The following is a 19,015-nucleotide window of genomic DNA, read 5'->3' on the forward strand; positions in this document are numbered from 1 at the left end:
TTTTTTTTGGACGAGGCCTACCAAAAATGTGGTTGAATTAAACACCAGGTATCTTCATAACAACCACATTTTTTTCCACATTCTTGTCTGATGCTGGCAGGGAACATATTGCTGCACTTGCAATCTCTGGAGAACACTGCCTTTTCCTCATTAGCTTTTTGCACAGCAATTAATCCCTTTAATCAGTCCAATCAGTTCAACACTAGATCACAAAAGCACTAAGTAAAGAGAAAACAAGAAATTACCTTGTTAAATTTAATGAGCAAGGAAAAACAGACTCTACATGGGCTGCAACACTCCAGCATGGAAACATTTCAGTGCCTGAGCAGCACCAGCAGCCCACAGAATTACAATCGTTTTGTCCTTAATCTGAAAACTGCATAATGCAATAGAGCAAGGAATTCTCTAGCTTATGAAAATGTGCACGTGCAGAATAAAAAGCAGTTTCATAAGGATGTGACAGTAAAAAAACAACAGCTCACTTCTGCACATTGACACTGCCTGGGCATGCAACAATGGCATCAAACCAGCACAAAACATTTCAGAACACAGAGCACTGGGTTTCCTTCTGAACTTGCTGCTGCTGTTCAAGGAAATCTGAGCTTTACAGGTGTTTATGTGGCCAAAAAGGGCTGTAATTCACAGAATAAACACTGTGCAAGCAGCAGCAAGCAGGTGATGTGTAGAACTTATTTACTCTGTGTTTTAATCACGGAGAGAGCTCTCATCCAAAATAATTTTCCTGCAGGGAACAAAAAAAAAAAAAAAAAAAAAAAAAGAGGGAAAAATGGTTATGAAGTTGGTTTATCTTCTGTAAAGTACAAGATGAAGGGAATGGGATTTCACAGTGTCTCTTTTTAATGGAAGACAGGAATGCAGCTCATGCCACAAATAAATTTCTGCCACAATTCCAGTTTAACTCACAGAGTCTCACCTGAAGGGTGGAGCTGGAGCCAGCTGCTGCTGGGGGTGGGATTTCTGATCCTTGATCTCATCTAAAAAACAGGGAAATTCAGCTCAGAACATGAAAGCCACACAGAGACAGCAACTGAATCAAGAGCTGCAGGTTCCTCTGCTTGATTCATTTGGAATCAGAACCCAGCCCCAGCTCTGCTGGATCACCCAGGACCCTCGTGGGGATCAGAAAATCAGAAATAATCCTGATTTCCATCCCTGAAGCCCAGTCCCAGCTCAGCTGTGGAACTCTGACAGCAAACAGGGGCACAGCTGCTGTTGCTGCAACAATTTGTTACTGTAATGCAATAACAAGCACAGGGATGTCACCCCCAGGCTTCTACACTTTAAAATTGCCATCAATATTTCCAAAAGTAACCAGAGATTTGGGACATTTCAAACTTTGGGTGCATCCAGCAGCTCTACAGACCAAGGGCACCTGCTGAAGTCCCTGCAGAGATTCCTGGTGCTCTGCCTCCAGCCCAGGCTCCTCTCTGCTCTACTTCATTCTTCCTTCCAGCATCTTCTGGATCCTGCAGGCTGGCAGCCCTTCAATGACAGAATTTTGTGTATCATCCTCATTTTTTTTCTTTTTTAACAGGATTAAATAGAAAATTCTGATGCCAAACATTCTGATGCCAACAAGTTCCTTTGTGAGACCGAAGTTAGGGATATGAGCACTCACTGTGGAGCTGTTCAGAGTTACTGGGCTCTGATCTTTAGTTCCAAGAGGAAAAACAGTTATTTGGGATATGAGTATTTTCCTTAAAATGATGTTTAAATTACTTCTGCCATGTTCTTCAAATTTCCTAATATACTGCCATGGAAGCACAACCATTTTCACAAACTCTTCTTTCTAAAGAGCTTTCATGATTCTGTTCTCTTAATGCACATTTTGTCTGTCTCAAAAAATTCCCCCATTCTGTCAAATTATCTCTGATTTCTGTAAAGACCAAGCACTGCCTTTCAGGGCTGTTGAAGTATTTGCTTTCCACCTACAGGAAGCTGTATTAACAAAACATTCTTTTCCATCTCAATTTAGTAGGAGAGTTCACATTCACGTCTCCAGGCAAGTTCCCTGGCACTCTCCACTCCCCAAGGAGTCTCAGCCCATTTTCTGAAAAGTCCTCCACAGATGTGCACACAGCACACAAAATAAACCCTTGAACACAAATAGAAATTATCAGCTCACCCAAGAGTGTGTCCCTGAGGCTCTTCTTGGATCTCCTCATCTCCAGGAACTGCATGGAGCATTCTTTCCAAAACATCATCCAGACTGGAGTGAGCCCTGTTCAATAAAAGATTTCAAAGTGATGGTGACAAGGATCATGCTGCAAATTTCCAAATAAAACAGTCATAAGGGGATTTAAAGTTTTCTGTAAGCATTGAATCTTGTTAAAATTCTAAATCTTTGTAACTCAAAGCCAGACATGCCTTCCCATCCTTTTTCATACCTTTCTGTATCCTCTGCTAGATTAAATGACTCCTTAGTCCATAAACTCTGATTTGTCTTCTCATTTCTCTCAGATTCTTTTCCTGACTCTCTGCTTTCCATTTTAACTTGATCAAGAGCTATTCACATAAACAGCAAGATTTTAGTATCAAAGGAAGATAAACAAAGACATTAAAATGTTGTTTTCTTTGGTGCACTTGGGCAATTTCCAGTTGCCCACTTCTCAGTCACTCTTTCCTCAGCCAGGCCTGATTTTCTACCAGATGAACAAATTCCCATTATCTGCAGTCAAAGGTGGCCAGCAGCAAGGCCCAGATAAATATTTCACTCCAACACATTTCCAGATTCACAGGACTCCACATTTTGTTTCCCATTGAAATGAAAAATGCATGTGGAAATGAATCTTTAATCTTTCCCCTTCCAATCCCAGATATGGGAGAGAAACCCAAGGGAAACCTGAGGATGGTTTGCCTATTTATCAAAATCCAGTGACTTTCCCTCAAAGCTTTATCAGCAAATTCTGTTCCCCACAGAAATGAGGGTTAGGGTTGGGCTGAGAAGGGCACCCCATGGTGAATTTTCTCAGCTGGAAATTCATGGTGATGGGGTTAAACTTAGGGGAATATTTCAGCCCCTTCTGCTGGGCTGTGATAAGCAGGAAGCACGAGGCTGCCACAAAAACTGGGAGTCTGAAATAGCTGTGCTTTATGCAAATCCAAGAAAACCACAGTGATTGAGCAGCCAGCAATAGCCTGCTGCAGTCCTCTCCCCCTAAAAACAAGAAGCTCCAATGAACGTCCATCCCTCAGGAAAAGATTTAACAAAGCTGCAGGACAACCAAACATGTGCCAGCATCATTCTCGAGTGACTGTGTTATTTAGCTTTTTACAGACTTAACTCATGTTCTGCCTTTTTCTTTTTTTTTTTTTTCCTTTTGCCTTTTTTTGTCTGCTTTTTTTTTTTACTGCTGCTCACTTTGTGACTCACTGGAGGAAGAAAAAAAAGCACAGCCTATAAACATTTAGGTTTTCTGCTCCTCTGACACGACTTGTTGTACATCTAAAAATGATTCCCACTTAGCACCATTTGCATCTGCAGCAGCACAAAGATTCACCACTCTGCTGTCTTTGTAACAGAGCAGGAAATCCAATATTCATTACCCCAGTGGAAGCTATTTTTTTTCCTCTGTGAAATCAGAGGCATTATTTCATGCTGGAGAATTAGGAACATTAACAGGTAGGGTGCAGAGGCCACTTTCTGAAGTGAATCACCCTCCCAGAATGGATTTGACATCACCTGCCCAGCACCTCTGCTCCTGTGGGTGTTGTCACCTGTGTGTGAGCACAGCACAAGCTCCAGTGGCACAATAAGAGCAGAAAATTTCATTTTTCCTGCTTAGACCTGCAAACCTCCCCCAGCAGCTCCCCGTGGACCTCGGAGGGAGCACACAGGGAAAGGCAGCAAACACTGGTGGGGGCACCAAGCTAAAAATTGCAATTTATTGTTCCAGCTGAACAGCCAGTGACGAGGACGCAGAGGCAGTTTGCAGCAAGGAAAAAAGAATTTTCTATTTTAATCTCCACATTGGGACTGTTAGCAACCAACCATTCACTTGCACTCCGGAGTCTGGCAATCCCATCCCTTCCAAGCCTGGAGTGATGGAATCTTGCTGCTTTAAGTGTTCTGTTAAAAACAGCATTATTTCCATATTGGTCTAGGCTGCTTATACACTAAAATACCATATAACTTCATCCATCCAACCCTGGAGGAAAACCTGTACATTTATAATTATTTATAAATTATTTTTTGAATGAATATAATTTAAATAATATATAATATATAATATAGTAAATACATTATATTTATTACAATAATTAAATTACATATAATTGCAAATATTTGTATATCTATACATATTATATAAAATATAAATATATGTTATTATATATTACATAATATTTATATATTTATCAATATTTATAATTATTAATATTCATAACTATATTGTACAAAAATATAATTATATAATAATATTATGTCTCGTAATAAGTACTATATATAATATAGAATAATATATACTAAATATAATATATTATAATATATTAATAAATAGAATGATTTACATATTATAATTTATAATTATTTTATATATTAACCTACAGGTTGCCCCTGACCATCATTAATGGCATCACCTTTGATGCCAACTCCACAGGTTCTTTTTTTGGTGATTGAGGAAATAAGGTGAGGATGGACAATTTAATTATGTAATGTCTGGTGTTAATTTAGGAAGAGCTTAATGATGGATAAGCAAAGCAAACTCTTCTCCAATACCCTGCAGTGAAAACCACACAGAGGTTTTACATTTTTGTGTGAACACAAGAAGAAAATGCAAATCACTGACTCTGCACAGACACCTGGGGGGTGCAGCTGCCTCCTCTAACAGGGAACACAAATTGCTCCAGGACACCTTTGAAAAATTCAGTGTACACCAAACTCCTCTCTGTGTTAAACTCCACCTGCACTCAGTGTGCTCTCAGCAGCAGCAAGGAAACACTCAGAGAAATGCAGAGGCCTCGAGAACTGCCAGTTATTTAAGCTGCTGATCATTTAAGCTCTTGATCTTCCTCATAATTGACTGCAACTAATTTGGAAGCTCCAGTGTATTTTGGCAGTGAATGGTTTGGGAGAAATCCTGACTGAGCACAGCTGGAAAGCCTCCCACAGTTTGGGGTGAAGTGCCTCTTACCAATTTCATCCAGCAGCTCTTGGGCTGGTGGAGGCAGCTCATCACTGGAGGGGGGAGATGCCTCTGAGAGTGCTGAGACAGAGAAAAAAAATATTCCAGTTAATTAGCAGTGATTAATCCTTAATAACTGTGACATAGGCTTACACTCTGATAGCATCTTGCTTACATATTTCATTTAACACCCTGCACGAGCCTGGCTCATTCATATTTTATCAAATTTCCCTCAATAATTCCATAATGGAAAAATCATTTGGAGCCAGACTTGCACATTCAGCTCCCAATGGTGTATCAGAAATCTGAGGCCAGTAATATTTACACTTCAAACAGAGGTTGATTTAGAGGTCAGAGTTCTCAGTGTGCAGGTGCAAACACAAAATCCATAACCTAATTAGCACCAGCAGTACATGGTTGAGTGCTCAGCTATTTATCCCTCTAAAAAGAGACATCCAGGAGCAAAAGAAGAAGGGGAAAAAAAAAAAAAAGGAAAAATAATAGACTGCTGAATTTCCTTTCAAATCCATTTCTCTGTTTATTGAACAATTTATTTTGGCTGGGGCTGGGATAAAAGACTTACCAGGTGCCTGCCTGGTGTTCCTCAGGGATGAAGCAAGTGGTGGCAACCCAACCTGAGTGAGATCAAACAGAATTAAATACAAGAAGTAAATTGAGAAACTGCTGATCTTCAATCCTCCCCTTCAACATCCTAAATCCAAAATTTAGGTAGAACCTTCAATTAAAGCCTGAGCTGACCATTAAATTTTAAACTAAGCTTTCCAATCAGTCCAGAATATGAAAACAGAGTAAGACTGATGTGTCAAAACTTTTTCTTACACTGCTGTGCATCATAATTTAGCTGTGAGATATCATCAGCTTCATAATCTTTATTTCAACACTCTGAACAGACAATTGGATGGGGATTTTCTGACTGGGCAGTTCCAAGATTTCTTCAGTTTCCATTCTCTGCTTGGAATCTTTCACTATTAAATCCAGGCACATCTGTTCTTTAGAAGAGCCCCCCCAAAATTAAAAATTTGTAACCAGAGGCAAATCCTCACTGCCCTCAAAGTGGCAATATGCACTTAATTCTAGAATAAGATTCTGGACATGAAGTGACAGCAGAGCCACTCAGGGCTGTAAAATGAATTTAATGAATTCCAACTGCTCTGGCACTGGAGCAGCACGACACAGACCTGCCTGTGCCAGGTCAGCTGCACAATGAGCAAACTCTGATTCCAGCTCTGAACCACAGCCCCAGCACTGGAAATAACAAGAAAGGTGAAAAGGCAACTGTGTTATACAAAACTGTTTTATACAGAACTGTCTGCAAAGGCAATTTGAGATAATGCTGTGGCTCAGGAACACCTTCAGTGCCAAAAGGATCAGTGGAAATGGCTGCAGCGACCTTGGAAACTCTGCACTCCAAAGGGTTTGAACAAAGCCAACGAGATTGGGCACATTTAATGTGCAGAAAAAGGAGAAAAAAGCTTTGAACAAAGGGCTCATTCAAACCACCTTCTGCAGAGTCCATTCCGGACTCTGGGCAGAGTCCAGTCTGGCCTTTCCCTTTTGCCGAGTCCATTCCAGACTCTGTTCAGAATCTGGTCCAGTTTTTCCCTTTTTCCAACTTCATTCCAGACTCTGACCAAAATCTGGTCCAGGTTTTCCCTTTTGCTGAGTCCACTGGAACTCCAGCCAAAATCCAGTCCAGGTTTTCCCTTTTGCCAAATCCATTCCAGACTCTGGGCAAAATCCACTCCATTTTTTTTCTTTTGCTGAGTCCACTCCAGACTCCATTTGGAATCCATTCCAGGTTTTCTAATTTGCTGAGTCCATTCCAGACTCCGGCTAAAATCAGGTCGGAGCAAGTCCTTTCTGAAATCCTGTCCGGGTTTTTCCTTTTGCTGAGTCTATTCTGTACTCCAGCCACAATCCAGTCTGTGTTTTCACTTTTTCTGAGTCCATTCCAGACTCCAGGTGGAATCCGGTCTGGGTTTTTCCTTCTGCCAAGCCCATTCCATACTCCAGCCATAATCCAGTCCAGGTATTCCCTTTTGCTGAGTCCATTCCAGTCTCCAGGCGAAATCTGGTCCCGGTTTTCTCTTTTTCCAAGTCCATTCCAGATTCCAGGTGAAATCTGGCCCGGGTTTTCCCTTTTGCCAAATCCATTCCATACTCTGGGTAAAATCCAGGATTCCAAAGGCTGGGAAGTGGAAATTCCCAACAGCCAGGGAGGGATGGAGGGCAGGGAAGGGCCACTTGGAGAGAGGCCAACATTCACCAACAAGAGGAACCCAAATCTTTGTGTAATCAATGCCTGAAATTAATCAGGACTCTTTACTTCATCCACAGAGCCACGATTCCCAAACACTCAAAAAGACCTACAAGCATTTCTCTGCTTGCATTTCTTCTCAATAAAAGTGTTGTCAAAAATATTTTTAAGGAACATTAAAAGAATATTTACAGAAACTCCTGGTGTAAGTGATTTTCTGACTTACAGGCTCTTTCGGTCCAAATGGGCAAACTCTTGAAGCCACCACTGGAATTTCCATGCTCCTCTCCCCTTCCCAGGCTGTGGTGAAAGTCTTGAACAGCGTGGAGGAGGTCTCTTGAGAGCCACAAAAGGAAGAATCTGAAGAAAATTCACGGCACTGTTTGTATTTCTCAAAGGCTAATGGAAATTTTTCGTCTAGAATTAAAAAAAAAAAATAAACAGGAAAAAAAAAAGTGAAGACAGCAAAGCTGGAGAATTATTTTTGGAATTTTTGAATCTTTAGCACATTTCAACAGAAGCAGAAAAAAATTTAAAGGGAACAGGCACCTGCATAAGAAACTCTATCCATAAAAGACCAAACTGAGGTTGATAACTCAGGAATTCCACCTCAGACAAAACTTTGCCAACTGAGAAATTCCAGCCTCTGTTTAACACCAAATTAATGAAGCACAAATGTTAATTCATTACTCTTTGGCACTCCAGTTCAACAAACATTTATCATGTCATTTAACTTGTTATAAACTTACTGAGTGCTTATTAAATTGCCTTTAATATGCTAAAATCCACATGTATCAGTTAAAGTTAAAATTACTTAATTTCTGATTTATGAAGGCTGCCAGAGACCTTTCAGGCAGTGACTTTTTCAGCTGTGTCCCTGTAAATTCTCCTTTAATTCTGTGTCTTTGAACAACGAGATTTTCAACAGGAACAACAGCATTTCTCGTGCAAGCCTGACATTCCTGCACAGAGAAATGGAGGTTCACGATTCACCTTGATGATTTTCACATTAAAAAAAAAAAATCCCGGCAGAAAGGCCTGGCTGGCACAGAGAGGAGATTCACAATTCCCCGTGAATCCTCTTTTTCCCCCTCCCTGCATTACCTGAGCCCAGGGGGGTGCTGACACTGGTGGGAGCGTGGCTCAGCCGAGGCGTTCTACACTCCACACCCCTCTGGAAGTTCTGCTCACAGGGGATGCTGGACAAATCCTGAATGTCTGCCACTGATCTGAATTATAGAGAGATGTTCTGACAGTTAGAATGGCCACTTTCCTGCACCTGTGAATCACCAGATCCTGCTATTTTCAGGGTCTTGAAATTTTAATTTCGTGCAGTCTTATCTAGCTCGCTGGAATGGAAGGAGATGTTCCCTTTGAGACTGCCCACAGGAATCTTGGGAGGCCCAAAATCACCATCCTCAGGGAAGTTAAAGAGGCAGAAAAGGTTAATTATTTGCTTCCCCTTCTTTTCCAGGATGTGTTAAATAATCCTTCCACAAAACCAGCTCAGGAAGCTGCTTCCAGAAAGGGCAGGAGCTCCAAATGTGAACCAAAAGGCAGAAAAAAATCCCCAAAGGCAAGGGAAAACCTCAAGGGTTAACAAGAATTAATGAGCCATTAATTAAGACTAAATGTAGGCCTTGGGAGCATTTAAAAGAATGACTCTGATAAACTGAGACTGCTGAAGGCACTGACACAGCCCCAAGTGAAAAAAATTAATTCCAAATTGATCAAATTTTGGGGAGATACACCCTGGATTCCATCATCCTCAAAGGCCATGGAAAGAACAGACACCTCCTGTAAATCAGTAATTTTATGCAAATCTCCATTAGCTGTAAATATAAATTAACCTCATTAGCTGAATCACAAACATACTCTGCTGACTTTTTTTTCTCCCTGAAAATCACAGGACTATTTCTGTAATAAAATTTATTTGGCTCCACACGAACGATTTGCTCTTTAAAGTGATTTTATTTCCCTGTGCCATATGGAGAGAAGAAGAAACCAGGAATCCTCACACTTGCATGGGAAGAAGCACACCCAGATGAACACCAAGTTAATTACTTCTGAATATGAAAATATTCCCAACTCAGGACAACACTTTTACACCAATCTCACAACTTTTCACAGGAAAATACTCTCTCAATACTCTGGGGAGTTTTCTCTTGGTCTGTCCCTCCTCCCTTGACAAAATTTTGTAGTTAATGACCAATTTGCTGAAGTTTTGCTATAAAATGTGGCTCTTACACATCTTTTTCTTGGCATTCTTCCTGTGGCTCCCACAGCATCGCTTCTTGTGCTGCATCCACACTGAAATGAGGGAGGAAAGGTCACATTCACCCTCAGAAAATTATGGAAATTGAGAAATTTGGTTTCCTTTCCTTCAGGAAGTTTAAGCATTACCTTCTCTCTGAGGAAGACTGCAGCTCATAAACACTTTTTGCTTAAAACCTTAGAAGGTGGGGACTGGTAGGAGAAAAATGTCATTTTTAACAGATTTGTTAAAGCTTCTAATTGACATTTGCAGCTTCAGAACAAAAGTGAAATTAATAAAATTAAGTGAAATTAATTAATTAATCTGCCTGCTCATCTGGTGCTGGGGACTGGCAGCTCCTCCCTAGGATGTCAGAATGGAACAATTCTGACCAATTATTGACCAAAAATAAAAAAAGAAATAAAAAAGAGATGTGAAGTGAGTGATGTGAGGCACTGCTGGAATATCAATGAGAGCAGGCAGTGGCACTAATTGCCTGCCAGGAACACGGAGAAATAATGACATTTAAATGCTCACCTCGTTAAAATTTGGTGAAATTAATAAAATGAAATCAAAGAAATCAAAACCTAGGCATACACACCACTCCATTGTTCCATCATCCCTTGATCTGTCTCAGATTGTGACAAGGTCAAAGAGGATTAGGCAGAGAGCAACATCCCCTCTGTCCTGCTGCCAAAAGTTCCTAGGTGGAGGGAGCAACCAAAAACCTTCTTTTTTTATCCTAAAGCCAAGTGATTTCCACTGCTGGTGCCTCCCTCAGCTCCTGGGTGGCGAGGAGCCCTGGCAGTCACAGCCAACTTCTGGAAAAATTTTACCATGCTGGTAAAATAGAAAATTTTAATAATACAAAATTTAATAATATAAATTTAATATAATAATAATAATAATAATAATAATAATAATAATAATAATAATAATAATAATAATAATAATAATAATAATAATAATAATTTTTTAATAAAATTAAATATAAAATTTCATAGGGGGGACAAAAAAACCCTCTGTTTTTCAGAGGAGCCGGCCAAACCTCCAAGCTTTCAGAGGCTGCCAAATCTGATGTTACCCCCAGGCAGGATCCAGTGAACATTCCTGGGCTGATCCCCTGGGGTTGGGAAAGGCAGGATCTTCATGGCTCCACTTCAGCTCCACAACCAAAATTAAAGCAGATGACTGAAGCTTTAATTTGAATTATCTTTGCTCTGTTTCAGCCTGTGGTTTATCAGGAATAACGATATGTACATGGCTTTTTTTCCCCCTATTTTAGCTCCCTCATTAAGGCAGAAAAAACCCCACCAAACTCTGCAAAAGACAAAATCCCTTGAGACCTGTGAAAATCCCTTTTTGTATTTTCTTAGCAAGGAGCTGAGCTGTGTAGATAATCATTAAAAACCACCACTGGCATCTTATTTGAATATTAGATATATAAGCAGAATTAATGAAGAGAGCACACTTTAAAAGCTAATTTATGCCTGAAGCAACAATGAAAATGAGTTTTTCTACCTGGCTACAGGCATTTGGCTCAGCTGATTCACTCCCAGCTTGTTTCTGCCACTGCTCTGTGGTGTTGTGCTGCAGAATGGCATTTTTCCTCCTGAATACAAATAACAAATATGTTCCCTGTTATTGGCTTTTGCAAGCACAAAAGAAAACAACCCAACTCATTGAACAGGAAATTGTGATTTTATTAATTTTTTCTTTTTTTTTTTTTTTTTTTTTTTTGTCTGAGTTCTTGTGACCTTTGTTGTTATGGAGAGACAAATGTGTTTTAAAGATGCATTTTCATAAACATGGCACAGCTGCCAGACAGGCACTGGAGCACTGGGGAATATCACAACATTTAGAGATTTGAGCTAAAAGAGACAACAGAGTAAGGAAACAATGATTCTTGATTCTTGCATTATTCTGCACACACACTCTGTCAGCTCTCACTGGGTTTAAGCCCAAGATCCTCCCAGCAATGAGAATATTAATGTGTAAATACAACTCTAATTCAGTTTCCAGCACCACAGCAAGTTGCATAAAAAGATTAAACTTCGCCCCAGGGTAAAAATAAAAAGGTTTCAAACAAGTTTTTTTTTGTTTTGGCTTTTTAACTGAAACACAGCAAGTACATAAACACTGCATCTGAAATGATTTCAGGCACTGCAATGCCCAAACCAAAATCCTAAATGGCCTGAACTCTCCCAGAAATAATAATTTTGAAATGAGAGATCAACTGAGCCTGAAGAATGGAAGTCCAGCCTTGTGACAGGAGAGCTGCTAGCAAAAATATCAATGCAACAATTCTGTGTCCCTGCCTCAGAAGTGCTTCTGTAAAAAGGACATTTACCTGGAGCCTGAATTGCTGTATCTGCAGGTGATTTCTGTAAAAATCCTGCACAAACATCTTCAGCTCTGCCCTCAGCATCTGAGGTCTGAAAAGGGGAAAAAGAGAATTTAATTCCATTTTTGACAGAGCAGCTGCAAAGGGCAGGACAACCCTCCCAGGATGATGGGAGTGGAGAGAGAAACTTTTCAGGAGCTCATCAGCAAACAGCCCAGACTGGATTTAACACTAAAATAGGAAAGTTTTGTATCTTCCAGAAATTAGTGAAGATTAATTTGCTTACTCTTACCCAAATCTTTATTTGCAGGTACTGTTTTGAAAGAAAAGAATAATAATGAAGAAAAAAAATCTCCCATTTTCCACAGCTCTCTTAAAATCAAATGTGAGCACAATTAAACCACATGTTGTGTAACTCATGTCCAAAAAATGTTATTTTTACCTCTGGTTCTGACCTTCCCTCAAGAGCAGGAGGAAGGAAATAATCAGGAGTGAAGAATTCTTCAGTCACATCAGGAGGTGAATTAAGGGAACAATGCAATTCCCTTGAATGTCCCTGTGAAAGACATCATCACCTGAGATGATCCCCCTCTCTATTAATAAAAAATACACATTTCAACCAATAAAAACCACTGCAATTCTGAAATTCTATTTAATTATTCCCTGACTTTCCACCCACCTCCTGCTCCTTGCATTACCTTGGTGGTTTATAAAACAAAATAACAAAAAAGAAGGGGGAATGAGGAGAGGAATTGTTCCTCAGATCAGCTCAGGCTGAAGTTTTCCATGGACAAGCAGCTGCCACTGAACTCCCTGGATTTCTGTACATACTCTAGAGAGACTCTCAGCTTGCTGAGGAAGGGCTGGACTCTTAGGAATGGATTTTCCAGACTCTGCCTCCTCATCTGGTGCTGGGGACTGGCAGCTCCTCCCTAGGATGTCAGAATGGAACAAAATTATTGACCAAAAATAAAAAAAAATAAATAAAAAAGAGATGTGAAGTGAGTGATGTGAGGCACTGCTGGAATATCAATGAGAGCAGGCAGTGGCACTAATTGCCTGCCAGGAACACGGAGAAATAATGACATTTAAATGCTCACCTCGTTAATTAATCTAAGCAGGGGAACCTTGCCCTGTTCCTTTGTCCAGAACTTTTTGAAAAGCTTTACCCACTGAGCTGCTGCAGGAAAAGCAGCTGTGTGGTGAGACTGGAAGGAATAAAGGTGTGACAGCACTCTCAGGGCTCTGAGAGCTCTGGGTTCCTCCTGCTGGTAACATTCATCAGCAATGATGAAGGTCCCCAAGCTCATCCCCTCCACCCATTAACACCTAATAATCACCTTATCTCTATTTGTGCCCACCAGGGAGTGCCTGACTTGCTCTGAGGGCAAGATAAAATGGACAAAATTTGTAAAAATTCACAGAAGCTGAGATGTGAATGGAAATGGAAGGGGACAAAAAAAAAAAAAAAAAAAAAAAAACAAAACAAAAAGAGAGCAGAGCATTTACCTGTGGTGGAAGCCCTGGGTGCAGGCTCCAGGTCGCTGTCCCCAGAGTCGGTCCTGTCCTCACTGTCCCAGGGCTCAGCAGCCTCACCTGGCTGCCACCCCCAGCCCTGCTGAGCTCTGGGGGTTCCAGCAGGGACATCCTGGGGCATCTCCCTGACACTCTCAGCTTCACTCTCAGACGTGCACTCGCCGCCAGGGTAGGGACAGCCGAGCCCCAGCTGGCCCGAGGCCACCCTCCTGGCCATCTGCTTGACTTCAACTACACAAAAAAACCCCCAAAATTACCACTTGACACCCCGGGATCTGGAGCTTCAAAGCATCCCCTGTGTTTCACTGTGCCCGCAGCGTGGAAATTTGGAAAATCTGCATTTGGAAATGCAAAGGTTAGAGCTGGCAGCGCCACGGCTTTTGTTATGAAAGGAGCTAAACGCTTCCTTTTATTTTAAATAAAATAAAGATTTTTAAATTTTAAAACCTGCACAAAATGATATGGACAAGTCTCCACAGGAACAGGTTTTGTTGGTTGGATTCTCCATTATCCATGCCCGTGCTGCCATCCACTGGGCACTGCCATCCCTGCCCCTCCTGAATCCTCACCCTGCCCAAAACCAGGCTGGAAATCCCTCCAGCTCCAGAAACCAAACCACCCCAACGTGCCTGGGATTATTTTATGCCCAGAATGTGCAAGACACAGGATCCCACTCCCTTGGATTCCCTCCAAGAACAACCTCACAGATCTTCAGCAATTAAAGCACAGAGACCTTTCCTCGTGTGCTGAGTTTAATGCTCTGCACTGCAGCAGGATTTCTGATATTAATGCTGATTTAACACTGATTTAACACTGATTTAATATTGATTTGACACTGATTTGACACTGACTTAACATTGATTTAACACTGATTTAACACTGATCTGACACTGATTTAACACTGATCTGATCTGACACTGATCTGACACTGACTTAACATTGATTTAACACTGATTTGACACCGATTTAACACTGATATAACACTGATACAACACTGATTTAACACTGATTTACTCACTCCTCCACCCTGACTGCACCACCCTCCTCTTCTCGCTGCTTTTTTTGCTGCAGAATTCCACCCTTGGCTTTGAATGGCACCTGCAAGAAATGATTATGAAATGCACAAACTATTTTAGAGCCTGAGCATATTGTGTCAAGTATTCCCCAGCCAGGAAAAGGCTCCAAGTTGTTTTAACATCAATTAGAGCACGTGTGCCTCTCAGCCTTTTAACAACCCAGCAGAACCAGCAGATTGAGCTGCCAGGAGCTTGGAAAGCACAGATAATAATTATTTAGGTTTATTCCAGATTAACCAGACAAGCTGTACATCTCAGAGCAGAGCTGCAGATGCTGCAGCTCCAAAAACCACACCATGGGTGATTGTGGGGATTGTTTTATTGAGGGGATCACAATTTCACACCTGGACAGTGATTCTCCAACCAGAGTTCACTCCCTGACCTCCACTGACCATCAAATATTTCTGTTCTAACCTTTACCAACAGGTATTTCTGATCCAAAATGCATCATGGATTAATTTAAAACTGCTGTAATTTTTTCTGATTTGACCAAACATTGAAAGAAGTGTCTGTCCCCCTCTTTCCAACATGAACCTGCACAAGTTTTGCCAGGTAATTTCAACATGTGCTTTCCATTGCTGCTTAAAACCACAGAGAAATGACACTAAAAAGCATTTCTGCTGGGAATTGAAGGAGGCTGTGCCCAGAGAGGAGAACCACCTTCATTAACACCTCCCCACATTGCTCTCCTTAGGCCCTGCTACATTTTGGACCACTGACCTCCATCCCAGAGGCATGTGAAATCATTTTTAACAGCACTGTTTAGCACAAAGTGCCCTGTCACAGCAGCTCTGCAGCTGACAGTGACTCACAGCAGGCTCCTCTCTGCACAGATGGCTTTTGCCTTCCTGAGGAACATTTAATGCCAGCCTTGATCCTGATGTGCCTCTCTCTCTGCAGATGGATCTGTCAGAATTAACTCTTGTATGAATAAGATCAAAACTCACCACTTCTCCTCCTCCCTCCTTGCTGCAGGATGTGAATCAGCTCCTCTCTGGCACTGCAAGTTGAACTTTTGCTGGCTCCTTGCAGACACGTGTGGGAGGAGATGCTGAAAGGAGTCCAACAAGCCGTGATTCAGCACACACTGGGCACTCTGCTAATTACTGCTAATTACTGCCTGAGCTGGCTGGGATGCAGCCTCAGAACAGGACAGCACCAACTTTAATCCCTGAGTTTTATTTTAGTTTTATTTTAGGATGACAACTCCAGCAGAATATAAATATAAAATATAAATCCAGCTCTGCCCTGCATTTATAGCAGTTTCAGGTGCAGGCAGTGAAAACATGGAACTTCCAGGGGGATGAGTGGACCTGAATGAGTCAAGATTATCCTGACAGGAGAGATGTAATTGGATTTCTCTCTTTCTCTTTGGTCCATGTATTTAATAATGAAAGTGATCCAGAAGCCCCTCCCAGTAACAGCTTAGGCCTCAACACAAACAGAAATATTTCTCCACTGAGAGAAGAGGAGAAAGAGGAGAAAATTTCTCCTTTTCCCTGAGATTCCCATCTCCATTTCAGTGCGGGATTTGGATTCTAACCCCACCCTGAGCCCCTGGATCAGTGCTGTCCTGGGAGGACTGGAGAGAAAGGGGAAATAACACAATTGCACTGCTGAGCTGCCTTCATTCCTGTATTTAAAGCCCATTTGAAAGGACAGATTCATCCCTCCTCCTGGACACCACCCATCCCTGCTAAGGATCACAGAAATGATAACCAGGCCCTTGCTCAACACTTTACCTCCTGGTTTGGGCTCCCTTCACCATCCAGCCCCACGCTGCAGCCCGGGTCACGATGGGTGGCTGCAATTTTGCTCTTCCATTTCTCATTCTGCACTGCCTCTCTGTCCTTGGCTGTCTTGGGAACAGCCTGGAAGCTGTCTCTGCCCGGTGCCTGACACGTTACTGGAGGTGGAATGTAATCCCTGGATGGTGGAGCCACAGCCTGGTGTAAAAGAATATCAGCTCCACAAAGAGCCTCGCTGGTGCTTTGGGAAGCAGCACCAGAGCCATCCCAGTGTCTTCCTTTAGAATTTCCCTTGGGGAGCAGATTCATCCTGAGCTCCTGGAGCAGCCTGCTCTGCTTTGCCTGGGCCTTCAGCCTGTCCAGCTCCTGCTCAGTCCTGCTCAGGGAGTGCCCAGCCTGCTGCAGCATGCTCTGCATGATCTTCAGGTTCAGCACGCACTTGCTGATGTGCTGCTCGCTCTGGGAGGGGCTGCTCAGCCTGCTGCCAGCATCTCCCCTCATCTGGGACAGCCCAGGGGCTTCTCTCACCCTTTCCTCTTCCTCCTCCTCCTCATCTTCCTCTTCCTCCTCCTCCTCCTCTCCAGTGAAGCCTGTGCTGGACCCTGAGGATTCCTCTTCCTCCTCAGCCTCCCACTGGCTCTGCTCTTGCTCCTGCTGCCTTTCTGCGTCCCTTGGAGTCTGGCCTGACCCAGGTCCTCCTTGCAGGAAATCCTGGGGACCTTCTGGGTAACTGGCCAGGATTTCATTCATCTCAAAGCTGCACAGGCTCTCGTCCACATCACTCTCACTGCAGGGAGAAGCTGCTGGCTGCAGCTCAGAGCAGACACTGTCCCGCTCAGGGGGCTCTGCTGCCTCCTGCAGCACCACAGCACTGCTCTCCTGGGGGAAAGCAGAGTCCTTGGGGGCAGGAAAACCACCTGGGAAATGCAATTGGAAACATGGAATAATTTCTCCAGAAATCCAACAATTTGCAATTCTGCTAAATTGGGAATTCAGAAATTCCACGAGCAGCATTTGACACCTCTGCTGAAAACTCTGCCTGAACAAAACAGATTTGGAGTCCTGAGTCTACATAAAGTGGCAGCTAAAATCCAGAACCAACTGCTTCCCATCTTCAACCTGCACCATAAAATCTGTGAGTGCTCCCATTTTAATTGGGATTTCTGTCAGCCTGCTGTGAGGAACACATGAAGGACATCCTGCCCCAGGAAACTCACCAGCCTTGCTTATCTCTCTTTCCTGGACTTCCACTGTTCTCTTCTGGAAGCTAAAAGCTGATGCCCAGCAGATGTTGACATCTGCAAGAACAGCAGATCTCTGGGCTTTGGGTATTCCACCACTTTCAGATTTAACCAAGTCCTGTAAAACAAGACAAAAAAAGGAATAAAATACAATTGTATTTGACAGTTCTGTGTCTCTGCCTGCTTTTCTGAGAGTGTTGGGTCACCTCCTCTAGATTTAAGCAGAATCTGAATGGACATATCAAAGATTAGAGCGCTGGAAATCACCTTCAGGTCATTTTTGAGGATATATTGAATATCCTGGAGCTTCATGGAGCGGTTCCTCTGCTTGGGTTCCAGCCCTGACTTGACAACATCATAATAGAGCAGGGGGAGCCTGACATCTGCCTGCAGCTGCTGCCCTGAAAGGATGAGCTGCTTCACAGCTGAGTCTTCCACACCTTTCCAGGGAGGGCTCTCTGCAAGACACAAGAGCAGATTTTATGTCACCAGCTGCACATTATTGTTATTTAAAAAAAAAAATACATCATTTCCTAATGTAATTTTTTTTAAAAAAGTGATAAAATAAAATGTAATAAAATAAAAAATCACATTATTCCCTGTCCATTCAGTATTTTACAATTAAAAACAAGCACTGGCATCTCCTCCCTGTCTTATTGAATGATTTCAAGGGAGCTGACAGAAATATCCAGAGGAGAGTGACACTGCAAACAGCCCTGCTCTGGATTCTTCACTGGGATTAATTTTTAGGGTAATTGTTTCTCCCATTTCACTGTCAGAATAGTCAGAGTGAATGCAGAGCAGACATTATCTGTAATAACAGCTACAAAAACACAGTAACATTAACTTATCTCCAAGTTATCACACAGATCCAAAACACAAAAGCTGCACAATCTTGTTTTGAACAGTGAAAAGACTTAATTGAATGTTTTGCTGCGCTGGTAGGAAGAAGAAGAAAAATAAACAGCATAAAAACACTTTATTTCTCCAATAATTTCATCCCTTAGCCACACAATTTTTTCTGATCACATTTTACAGGAGTTCCCAATAATCTCTGTTATTGTCGTTAATATTTGGGTTTTTTGCCTGGTTTATTTTTTCACTTTATTTTTGCCTGTTTATTTTTTAATTTTGCCTGGTTTATTTTTTTATCCCAAAGCCGTGCTCTGACCTGTCAGGGCCTCCTGCAGCACTGCACAGAAGCTGTAAACATCAGATTTGACCGTGCCAGGTTTGCCCAGGACGATTTCAGGGGAGCTCCAGCGGAACAGCTGGGCCGGGACAGGGATTCGGGTCAGGTCACTGTGCTCCCCACTGTCCTTGCTGCAAAAAAAGGGGGAAAATTGGAAATTAGGACATAAAACACACTCAACTGCAAGGGCTGTATTTAGGGA

At 42.1% G+C, this 19,015-nt stretch overlaps 1 protein-coding gene across 1 annotated transcript in view; it reads right to left on the reverse strand.

Moving 5' to 3' along the window:
• Positions 1-705: 705 nt before the first annotated feature.
• Positions 706-19,015, reverse strand: part of TEX14 (testis expressed 14, intercellular bridge forming factor) — a 40,483-nt gene continuing 22,173 nt past the window's right edge. The window contains exons 10-30 of the mRNA XM_058817915.1: positions 18,793-18,944; positions 17,889-18,079; positions 17,598-17,739; positions 16,375-17,297; positions 15,580-15,683; positions 14,575-14,654; positions 13,530-13,787; positions 12,852-12,952; positions 12,463-12,576; positions 12,027-12,111; positions 11,198-11,288; positions 9,670-9,732; positions 8,527-8,651; positions 7,649-7,839; positions 5,728-5,779; positions 5,154-5,225; positions 2,409-2,526; positions 2,147-2,242; positions 1,385-1,503; positions 935-995; positions 706-742 (exon numbers count right to left, since the gene is read on the reverse strand). Coding sequence (XP_058673898.1) covers positions 706-742; positions 935-995; positions 1,385-1,503; positions 2,147-2,242; positions 2,409-2,526; positions 5,154-5,225; positions 5,728-5,779; positions 7,649-7,839; positions 8,527-8,651; positions 9,670-9,732; positions 11,198-11,288; positions 12,027-12,111; positions 12,463-12,576; positions 12,852-12,952; positions 13,530-13,787; positions 14,575-14,654; positions 15,580-15,683; positions 16,375-17,297; positions 17,598-17,739; positions 17,889-18,079; positions 18,793-18,944 — 3,175 coding nt within the window. The remainder of the gene's footprint in view (positions 743-934; positions 996-1,384; positions 1,504-2,146; positions 2,243-2,408; positions 2,527-5,153; positions 5,226-5,727; positions 5,780-7,648; positions 7,840-8,526; positions 8,652-9,669; positions 9,733-11,197; positions 11,289-12,026; positions 12,112-12,462; positions 12,577-12,851; positions 12,953-13,529; positions 13,788-14,574; positions 14,655-15,579; positions 15,684-16,374; positions 17,298-17,597; positions 17,740-17,888; positions 18,080-18,792; positions 18,945-19,015) is intronic.

The sequence above is a fragment of the Ammospiza caudacuta genome, chromosome 20 (genome assembly GCF_027887145.1).
Source record: "Ammospiza caudacuta isolate bAmmCau1 chromosome 20, bAmmCau1.pri, whole genome shotgun sequence".
Classification (NCBI taxonomy): domain Eukaryota; kingdom Metazoa; phylum Chordata; class Aves; order Passeriformes; family Passerellidae; genus Ammospiza; species Ammospiza caudacuta.